Source organism: Zalophus californianus, chromosome 8, assembly GCF_009762305.2.
Source record: "Zalophus californianus isolate mZalCal1 chromosome 8, mZalCal1.pri.v2, whole genome shotgun sequence".
Taxonomy (NCBI): Eukaryota; Metazoa; Chordata; class Mammalia; order Carnivora; family Otariidae; genus Zalophus; species Zalophus californianus.
In genome coordinates this window covers 115522235-115533364 of record NC_045602.1, presented here as the reverse complement: position 1 = coordinate 115533364, position 11130 = coordinate 115522235, and the positions used below count along the sequence as shown (strand labels likewise).

The window sequence follows — 11130 nt, the reverse complement described above, 5'->3', positions numbered from 1 at the left end:
AAATTAAATAGAACTCACTCATTCATTTTGCTCTATCTATATTCATGATTTGTACTCCTCTATATATTGTCTTTTCCCATTCCCCTGCACAGAGAAAACCCCATACTCAAAATCTTATTAGGCAGGGATCTGTCTAGAGAGTCTGCAGACATTTTTTTTTTTTTTTTGCAAGAGTAAAAGTTATTAGGATATATTTCCTGCTGTTTTCAACTCTGATTAAAGTCTTCAACAGAGGCTCTTCAGAAGATCAGATACAATGTTTTGAATATAAGTAGTCATGTCCCACATCACAAACTTTCCTTGCTCTCTTCAAGCCCCCTGCCCACCTAATTTGCAGCAGATGACATTGCCTACTACCTTTTTTTTTTTTAAAGATTTTATTTATTTGAGAAGAGAGAGCTCGAGCCAGGGGAGGGGCAAGCAGATACCCTGCTCAGTGGGGAGCCCGATCCCAGGACCCTAAGATCATGACCTGGGCCTAAGGCACTGAGCCACCCAGGCACCCCCTAGCCACACTTTACATACTTGCTTGTCAAGGGACATTTCTATCACTGCAGGAAGTTCTGACAGTGCTGTGCATGATCTGACAGGTGGGGAATTCAGTACTTTGCAAATCAGAAACACAGCAGTAGTAGAGCCGAGAGGTCTCACATTTATTACTGAACCAACCTACTGGTGCAGAGGCATAGTCAGAGAGAAAAATCATTTCCATGATAAGACAAGTCTACGGCCAGGTAGGAAGGATGTTTACAGAATGATAGAACACCTGATCTTCACGCAGCTTAATTAAATATGTATGCCAATTAGGTGTGTCATCTCATGACGTGTGACGCCTTACAGACCCAGCTTGGTTCTTCTCCAGTGCCTCCTTTTGGAGTTGTACCTGATCTTATTACCAGTTTTCATCCAAATCCACTGGGGAATGGGACGATTCTGCTTTTGTTTCTTGGCCAGGAATCGCTTGATTCTGAAAGTCTTGTGAGAAGACATGGCGAGAAGCAGCCAGCCACACAGAGCAGGATGGCGGCAAAAAAAAGAGAGCTGCCTACTACCTTTAAGATCAAAAGAGAACCCCCAGTAGTAAACTCCCCTAAATTCTTTCTATCTCTTCTAGTCCTACCTTTCAACCTAAGATTTCCTCCCTCTGCTCACAGCCTACACTTCTACTAGACCTCTTGGTTGCATCTTGCCCCAACATTTCTCTCCTATTCTTACCTTCTTTCTGGAAATAAAACACTTTGGCTAAGTAATTCAGTCTCATCTTTTCTATTGTTCTTTTCACCCTTGCCCTACCACTCCTCCCACCTTTTTTTAAAAAAAGATTTTATTTATTTGAAAGAGAGAGTGTGAGAGAGCATGAGTGGGCTAGGGGGAGAGGGAGAGAGAGAATCTCAAGTGGACTCTGTGAGCACAGAGCCCGATGTGGGGCTCAGTGTCACAACCCCGAGATCATGACATGAGCTGAAATTGTTTGTAGGCAGTATATATATACTCAAAGTAATTTTCTTCTCTGGCATTTATCAAAAGAGCATTTGTCTTTTTCATGGAAATGGGTCACGTTAGATGCTCATTCATAAAAGAAATTGCCGTGTATTTAAGACATCCAGAAAATACAGCCATTCATAGACATATTAGTATTATTGGTGCTCAATGATATAATAGCCTTCCTTCTAAACACGATTGTCAATTGAAATCTTCTGTGAACCTTAATGAGCTAAAAATTAAATGAAGCCAAAGACAATTATCAACAACCTGCAACACCTTGTATTCAGAGGAAACTTTTCTGGCTTCTGAAAATAAAAATAGTTTCTCTTCAGTCTCAATGTGTAGGTACATAACAACAGATTTCCCAGAATGTTGGGCTGTTATTAAATAAAAATAAAAATTTAAATGATAATTTCATTCACTGGAAATATGTATTTGAGCTATGTAGCAGGCACTACATAGAGGAAAGGCAGTCCCTGCCTTCCAAAAGCTTATAGATTACTGGGGACCACAGATTAATAAACCAAGTATAGGAAAGGCATTCCCAGGCACAGGCAACAGCACATGCAAAGGCACAGAGGTCAGAGACAGGACAGATGTTTCCACAAACAGTTCCATGTGGCTAGAGGACAGAGGCAAATGTAGTTTGGGGAGATGTTGAGGTTGGAAAGAGAAAAAAGGGTCAGATTTGCCATGCTAAGGGGGACTTTATTTGCCAGACTACAAAATTTGGATTTTATTCAGGGAACAATGAAGAACTCTCTGATAATGGTGAAAGGAGAAGAGTAGTATGGAAGTAAATTTGAGGTAGGGAAATTAGTTGGAGGTTATAGTAAAAGTCCATCTAAGACATTAAGAGAGCCTAACCTAAAGGAGTGGGGATGGAGAACAGGGTTTAACACTTTCTCTTTTATCACTAAGTATAAGCAATTTTATCACCATGCACCTTGGTACAGTTTTCTTCATGTTTCCTGTGTTTAGGGTTCATTAAACCTCTTGGCTCTATGGCTTTATAGTTTAAATCAAATTGGAAAAATTTCAGTCAATATATCTTCATATACTTTTTCTGTACTGCCTTTCCTTTGGGGACTCAAATTATATACATATTAGGTCACCTGAAGTTGTCCTACAGCTCACTGATATTCTTTTTTACTTTTAAGTCTTTTGTCTCTGTTTCATTTTGAATTGTTTATACTGCTATATATTCCAGTTTTTAATCTTTGCTTCTATAATGTCTACTTTGATATTAATCCCATCTAATGTATTTTTCATATCCAATATTATATTTTTTCATCTCTGAAAGTTTAAAATATCTTCCATATCTCTACTTAACATTTTCGATCTTTCCTCTAACTTCTTGAACATATGGAATATAGCTATAACAACTGTTACATGTGTCTACTAATTCTAACTCCTGTGCAATTCTTGATCTGTTTATATTGATTATTTTTCCCCTCATTATGCATCATATTTGCCTGCTTCTTTGCATGCTGGTAACTTTTATTGGATGCCAGACATTGTGAATTTTATCTTATTGGAGCTGATACTCTGAGGATTATTCTGGGCTCTTTTCCAGTGGTACTTTAACCAGCCTCAGATAGTTTCCTCAAATCCTGTTCTGATTGGTATTTAGCTGAAGCCTCAAGGGAGATTCTCTGTAGACCTCTGGAGTGCTCTGTCTCTGTGTAGCCCTCTTCTCTTCTCAAAATTGTGCTGTGTGAATTCTAGCTGCTTTGGCCTCCCTGGATCTCCAGCTTCATCTTAGTTCAGGGAGATTGCTGAACTCCACCTGGGTTTTCTCTCCAATAGCAGGATTTAGAGTCAAAACATACCATGGAAATAAAATCAACATGACTTGATAAACAATTAGAAAAGGAGGGATGGAGGATGCTGACAGTCTGAATGGTGGTGTCATTCCCCAAGTTGGGGGATTCATGAACAAACACATAGACTGGGAGCTGGGCAGGGGAGATAAGGAGATTGGTTTAGGGTATAACTAAGGATGAGGTCTGTATGGGCATAGATAGCTGTATATATCCATCTCATGCTCAGAGGGAATAAATGAATTAGAGGTGGAGATTTCAGAAGCGTGAGTACACAGTTGAAAGAGGACTTTATCTACCTCCATTTTGACTGCAAACTTTCTAATTGATTAAATTCTTCTCTCCAGCTTATCTCTTAATCAGGCAAAAGACCCTGAGGGCAAAATGTCCCCTGATGGGAACCAAACCTATCCCCTCAAGCAATAAGGACTGCCGTGAACCAGCAAAACTCACTCATAACTGACCCCAAGACAATGATCAACTTGACCTTCACTGCCCACCTGCGTGTACCCACTGACTTCTGTCCCACATTTTCCTTATATAAACCTGGAAGCATTTTCAGAACTTTGGAGACAGTCTTTGAGACATTAGTCCACTGTCTTCAGGTGCTGGCCTCACTGAAATAAATTCCTTTCTTGTTTTACCACCACTTGTTTCTCAGTCTTTGGATTTTGTCGGCAGTGTGTGGCCGAACCTGATCTATTTGGGACCCCCAGAGCCAGGTGCTCTTGTACCACTGTGCCCTAGCTACAGAATCTGAAGCCATTGATTAGGTCATCCAGGGAGCACATACTAAAAAAAAAAAAAAAAAAAAGGAGAGAGAGAGAGAGAGGAAAATAGAAGTATGGAGTATTCTAACATTTCAGGTGCCGCAGAGGAGGAAGTCAGTAAAGGAAACTGAGAAGTACACAGAGAAGAAGAATGAGGAGAGTGAAGACAGACTTGTCATTAAAGCCAAGAGACCAGAGGAATTTCAAGAAGGAGACAATATTCTGTAGTGTCCAATGTTCCAGAAAGGTCAGGCATGATAAGGACAGAAAATTGTCTTTTAGCAATTTTAGCAATTTGGAAGTCACTGGTGACCTTAGAGAAAGTTGTTTGTTTTTCCTTAGTAGAATGACTTTCATTGACTTGTTGATTTGCTTGTACATTCATCCATTCATTCATTCAAGCCCAAGCAGTGAGTATGCTTAACCCTCTGAACTCCTCATATTGTTAGGCTAACAGAATTGGGTCTGACTAGGATTCCTGGTAGATCTTCAGGAAACAGAACCATACTCTAAAAGGACTGAAAAAGGAAGATCAAACCTTAAGGGTAGGGCGCAGCCAATAATGAGAAGGGTCAAAAATTCAGTTCATAAATAAATAGCCTAGGAAGTCCCTGGATTGTTCTCTTTATTCTTGAATCCTTGCCTTGCTTGCACTGACCAAGTGCTAACCTTGTTCCAGCCCTAAAACACTTACCTCCTAAATCTGTAGGTGATGACTTTATCAATTCTTTTCTTATTTTTATTTTTTTTAAAGATTTTATTTATTTATTTGACAGAGAGAGAGAGAACACAAGCAGGGGGAGTGGGAAAGGGAGAAGCAGGCTTCCTGCCGAGCAGGGACCCCGATGCGGGGCTCGATCCCAAGACCCTGAGATCATGACCTGAGCCGAAGGCAGTTGCTTAACCAACTGAGCCACCCAGGTGCCCCATGACCTTATCAATTCTAATCTCATCTTTCTTAAGGGATCGATTTGATTTTCATATCTCATTATATGAGTCAGAAGAAGAAAATATTTTTCTTGCACATCTTAGGTTATTTTCAGTTAAAACTACACATTTTTGATAGCTTGGCAGGGATTTTTTTTTTTTTCACAGAAGAGTCCCTCGTCTGTCTGAGCAAATTTAAAAAGAGTTTAATAGTAGAAGCTTCAAGTTCCCCTATACTCCATCCACTACATTTAACCCCAAAGTAGTCAAATTCCAGCAAGCCTGAGAAGGGAAGACAAGCAAGGACAGCTTAGAAAAACCCAACCTTTCTATTGGGCCTTCTTTGACAGGGCCAGGGTGGGGGGTGGGGGTTGAGGGTGGGGGGGGATTGTTTGTCTTTTAATGCCTATTTGACTCAGGTGCAGAAAGGAGGAAATTGTCAAATGCTCAGTTACCCCTCAGGAGGCACAAGAACATTTGACCAATGTTTTTCCTACCTTGAAGACCAGCTGTTCTCTCCTCAGATGTTTTCTAGTCAAAGTGAATTTCTTCATCTTTTAAAAAGCTGCAGCTTTTCTACAAGGGAGAAAAGTGGTACCAGCTTCCAGAAAGGAAAAAGTTTAAATCTCATAGAATTCCCTACATCAGGAGAAAAAAAACATGATCTGCACTTTAAAGTGTTTTGTTTCTAGGCCTTCCCCACTTGCTTAGAAACTTTACACCATCCAAATCCCCTCTAAAGCACATGTCTGTGAGAAAGAAGCACAAAGACATTTTTCCAATGGTAATTCCCAGACGTGAGCTGCCCAGAATGAACTGCAGCCCTGCTGTCAACTTCCAGGACAATCATGGGCTGAGTTCTCTTGACACATGCTTTTATGCAGTTTTAGCAAAAGAAGCCTAAATTTAGGGATGTGACGAAATCCTATCCTTTTCTCTGCTGCCTCTCTTCTTATGCGAAAACTAGACTTTACTCTCCCAGTCATACATGATTTATGTACAGATTGTGACTAATTCTAGTCTGTCTAGGGCTAAGATAATTAAAATATAACGGTCTCTTAGGTTTTTGTCCTAACTGGTATTTATCCTAATATTTGAAGGTGACAAAAACAACAAAATATATAAAGCTCTGTGCCTCCTAGGTGATACAAAGAAGCTTTCTTAGAAAAAGTTGTAAAGAAGGCTTGAAAGGGGACTGAGTATGGTGGGAACACATGTGTTAAGTTGTATGACAGGGAAGGAAAGGGTTAAGTTGGACATTTTGCAGGCAGATTTCAAAGTGGAACCTTAGTTGTTGGAGGGGAGGTGGGTGGGGGGATGGGGTAACTGGGTGATGGGCATTAAGGAGGGCACACAATGTAAGGAACATGGGGTATTATGTGGAACTGATGAATCACTAAACTCTACCTCTGAAACTAATAAGACACTATATGTTAATTAATTGATTTTAAATTTAAAAAAAGAAAAAAAAAACAAAGTGGAACGTTAGTATTGGTGTTCAAGAGGCTCTGGAGAGGGCACTTAAACCCAGAAGTTAGCAATGGTAATGGAATATAGTTTGGGAAATTGCTATTTTTACTGTGACTAGAAGAGCTACATGTGGGATTCTGGTATAAACTGGGACAGGAGGTTGTTTGGAAATAATTATAAAAGCATGATGTGTGTGTAAATCCATGCTGAAGTCATATGACTGCATTCATAATTAATTGCCTATGGGTACTATAATAGTGTTGTATGGAAAAAGGATTAATTCCAACAAGGCTCTTTTTTAAGATCTCCTTATTAGTCTAGGTAGCAAAGAGATATTGTTACAGAATGCCAGCTAAGAAAGATTGTGGTATGGGACGCCTGGGTGGCTCAGTTGGTTAAGCGACTGCCTTCGGCTCAGGTCATGATCCTGGAGTCCCAGGATCAAGTCCCGCATCGGGCTCCCTGCTCAGCAGGGAGTCTGCTTCTCCCTCTGACCCTCCCCCCTCTCATGTGCTCTCTCTCTCTTTCATTCTCTCTCAAAATAAATAAATAAAATCTTAAAAAAAAGGATTGTGGTATGAACATGTCATTAAATGTTAATTAAAATAGCACCAAATAGACATGGGAGACTTGGACAGAGGGAGGGAAAGGACATATAAAGCAGAGGAGGGAGAGATTTTCCTGGGTTTTCTTCTTGGAGGAGTAGCCGGTAGGGCATTGGAGGAGACTGCTCATGCCACTGAAAGCAGAGAAGCCAACAAATATAGAGGACTAGGAAGACACATGTTCCTCTGATCCAGAAGGTTCTAGGGACCAAGTTTAGAGGGTTCCAGTTTGGTCTGCCTGGGAAGAAGGTGAATATGGAATTTTATGGTTTGACTTTCTGATTTCTTTTTTTTGAAGATTTTATTTATTTATTTGACAGAGAGAGAGAGAGAGAGATACAAGTAGGCAGACAGGCAGGCAGGCAGAAGGAGAGGGAGAAGCAGGCTCCCCCGCCAAGCAGGGAGCCCAATGCGGGGCTCGATCCCAGGATGCCGGGATCATGACCTGAGCCAAAGGCAGATGCCCAACCAACGGAGCCACCCAGGTGCCCCATGACTTTCTGATTTCTAACATCTCTTTTGCCACTGATCTCAATATTGGGGGAAAAAGGTGTAAAGTTATAAAAGCTGGCTAAAATGCAAATATTAAAAGAAGCAACCTCAAATGTATGTCATTAGTCACCAAGTATAAAGATTAATACCTTTTCCAGTTTTGTTGAAGAAGTCTGGGTAAAAAGAAAGCTGATGGTTCTTTAGAATCTGAATTTTAAGAAGGGATCAGAGGGGCTCCTGGTGGCTCAGTTGGCTAAGCGGCTGACTCTTGATTTTGGCTCAGGTCATGATCTTGGGGTCCTACGATCGAGCCCCGCATTGAGCTCCCTGTTCAGCAGGGAGTCTGCTTCATGATTCTCTCTCCCTCTGCCCCTCCCCCTGCTCATTTGCTTACTCTCTCTCTAAAATAAATAAATCTTAAAAAAAAGGGATCAGATAAAGCAGATGCCTGCTCAATGTCTATAAACCATATTTAAAACTCATTAGCCTTCCAGTTATAAAATAAACAAGTCATGGGATGGAAAGTACAGCATAGGGAATATAGTCAATAACAGTGTAATAACTTTGTTTTTGTTTTTTTTTTTTAAGATTTTATTTATTTGTCAGAGAGAGAAAGCACAAGCAGGGGAAGCAGCAGGTAGAGGGAAGGGAGCCCGATGTGGACTCCATCCCAGGACCCTGGGATCATGACCTGAGCTGAAGGCAGACGCTTAACTGACTGAGCCACCCAGGTGCCCCTAAACATAATGCTTTTAAAGACCATACCTCAGAGGGAATGTTTCTTCAAAGAAGTCTGAAATGTTTTCACATAAGAAAACTATTAAACTTGAAGCTGAATACTAACAATCTTCCTTGATAATCCACCAAGTTCTTATGAACTAGAAAACATGGCAAGAATTGGTCACCAGATGAGGGGTGCCTGGGTGGCTTCGTCAGTTGAGCATCCAACCCTTGATCTCATTAGGTCTTGATCTCACGTCCTGAGTTCAGGCCCCACACTGGGCTCTATGCTGGGCATGGAGCCTACTTAAAAAAAAAAAGAATTGGTCACCAGATGAGACCAGAGATCCATTTTCATTCATTCAACAGATATGTATTGAACATGGGGCTTTTTGTCAGGTGGTAGGTGTAGAGTGGGTGAATCAAACAGACATAATACCTGCCTTCATGGAGCTTACCTTTATATGGGAGAGTTAAATAGTAAATAAATTATAAACATGTAAGCAACATAAAATTACAAATTGTGATAATTTTTATGAAGGAAAAGTACACAGTGCTATGAATGAGAATAACAGTAGAAACTTGAGTGTGGGTGACTGAGGAAATTACATTTAAACTGAATCCTGAAGGATGCGTGAGAGTTAGTCCTGAGAAGAATGAAGAGAAAGTAGTCTAGGCAGAGGAAACAACTTGTTTGTAGCCCTGAGACAGGAAAGAGTTCATTGTGAGGTTCATCAAAGCAGGCTTGTGTGGCAGATCTTGGGAGTCTCGTTCAGGTAAAGCTCACTAAAAAAGATCCTTGTTTTGTTTCTCCCATCCTTATAGCTCATGCTGACTAATTGCTAAGTGTCTGGGGTGTGGTCAAGGCTAAAATAACTGCTAACATTTGAAACAGAGCTACCCACGAGACCAGGGCTAATTCTGTCCCTGGTGAGGACAAAGATTGGGAGTGGGGATGTTAACTTAAGGATTGTTTTGTGCTGGTCTCATCCTGTCAATAACCAATGTTGTGGTTGGATGGGCCTTCTGGTTCTTATTATGATTGCAAAATGCCCTTCAGCAACAACCATCAGGAAACTATGAAAAAATAAAAGTTTATTACTTATAGAACCTGGAAATTATACAGCACACCTAGGGCCACACAGCAAGGTGATACTTAGAGAGAGAGCACACTGGCCTGAGGTTCTGCTTTTATTGGGGTCTTCTTGGGTAGGGGCTTAGAATTCATAGGCTCATGCATTACTGGTAAATTTAAAACACAAGAATGGGAGTTTAAAAAAAAACAAGTGGTCCAATGGTCAGTTGTCAGAATCAACCAAGATCTCTAAAACAAAGGAGCCTGAGGGTTGGGGAAAGGGAGACAGCCTGGCCCTTTATCTTGTTGTGTGGTTGGCAATGTGTTTAATCATGATAGCTCTCTTATTATTATTATTATAGTTGACATACAATATGATATTAGTTTCCAGTGTATAACATAGTGATTCAACAACTACATATATCATGAAATGCTCACCATGGTAAGAGTAGTTATCATCTGTCACCATACAAAGTTATTACAGGGGCACGAGCCCCGTGTCAGGCTCCCTGCTCTGCGGGAAGCCTGCTTCTCTCCCTCTCCCACTCCCCCTGCTTGTATTCCCTCTCTCACTGTGTCTCTCTCTGTCAAATAAATACATCTTTAAAAAAAATAAAAATAAAAAAATAAAAGCATTATGTTTAATCAACTAAATTATCTTTTTTATTTTTTAGTTTTTGAGTTTTTAAAACTTTATTCACTTCAAAACCTTTATCAGAGACATGGGTCTGTCCTGGGGTAAATAATCCTTTTTAAAAAAATTTAAATAAAATCTTACACCAAGGGATATACATTCTTTGTTTTTTCCTTTTTTTTTAATTTCTTTTCTGATTTTGCCTTTTGTTTTCATACTCCCTCTTGTGGCTCTCACCTCTTTTTCTCTGCTTTTGTATATTTGTTGCCTTCCCTTTCCCTTTGAAACTGCATTTCTTTTTCTTTCCTGGTAATCAGATCCAAATAGCCCATAGAAGAGTCATATTTTTCTCAGATATTGATATAACCTCATTGCATGAGGTATATAATTCACAGAAATATTAATTATTATATATAAAAATGAACCCAAGTCAAAATTTCCAGGAATCGTTTCTTGTGAACAACAGTATTATTAATGAGTTCACATTGACCAGACACATACATAAATGATATGAAAAAGAATAGTTCTTTTCCCTATGCTTGAGGTTCTTTTAATCATGAAATGAAACATGAATAAGAAGTCTGAAATAGGAGACATTTTGGGGAAAGTCTTTGTTTTTTCCTTTTTTTAAAATTTCTTTTCTGATTTTGCCTTTTGTTTTCATACTCCCTCTTGTGGCTCTCACCTCTTTTTCTCTACTTTTATATATTTGGGGTCTTCCCTTTATTTTAGTGATATTTAACACGTCCCCAAATTCTAGCATTTACTGAAATCAAACTGCATTTCTTTTTTTCCTGGTAATCAGATCCACTAGCCCATAGAAGAGTCATATTTTTCTCAGATATTGATATAACTACTACCCAACAACTCCTATGACCTGCGGATCCTCTTCCAGAAGAAAGAGATATTCTAGGGCTCACATCTAAACTCATAGCAGGTAACTCAATAAATCATAGCCACAACTATGCTTTGTAAAGAATCTCTGCTTCCCACTCCCACCTATAGACATAAAAATATCCTTTGAGGTACCAAGTAGAATAAATAACAAGTGAACAGCTCTTTCAAAAACACTTTTCATGTATGATCTCATTTAATTCTTTCAACAAACCTGTGAGCTAGATATTATTAT

At 39.7% G+C, this 11130-nt stretch overlaps 1 protein-coding gene across 1 annotated transcript; it reads right to left on the bottom strand.

The window, feature by feature from the left end:
- Positions 1-458: 458 nt before the first annotated feature.
- On the bottom strand, positions 459-990 carry LOC118357241 (60S ribosomal protein L39-like). The gene has a single exon (XM_035728741.1). It carries the CDS (start codon positions 988-990, stop codon positions 835-837), a length of 156 nt encoding a protein of 51 aa, XP_035584634.1. The 3' UTR covers positions 459-834.
- Positions 991-11130: the final 10140 nt, after the last annotated feature.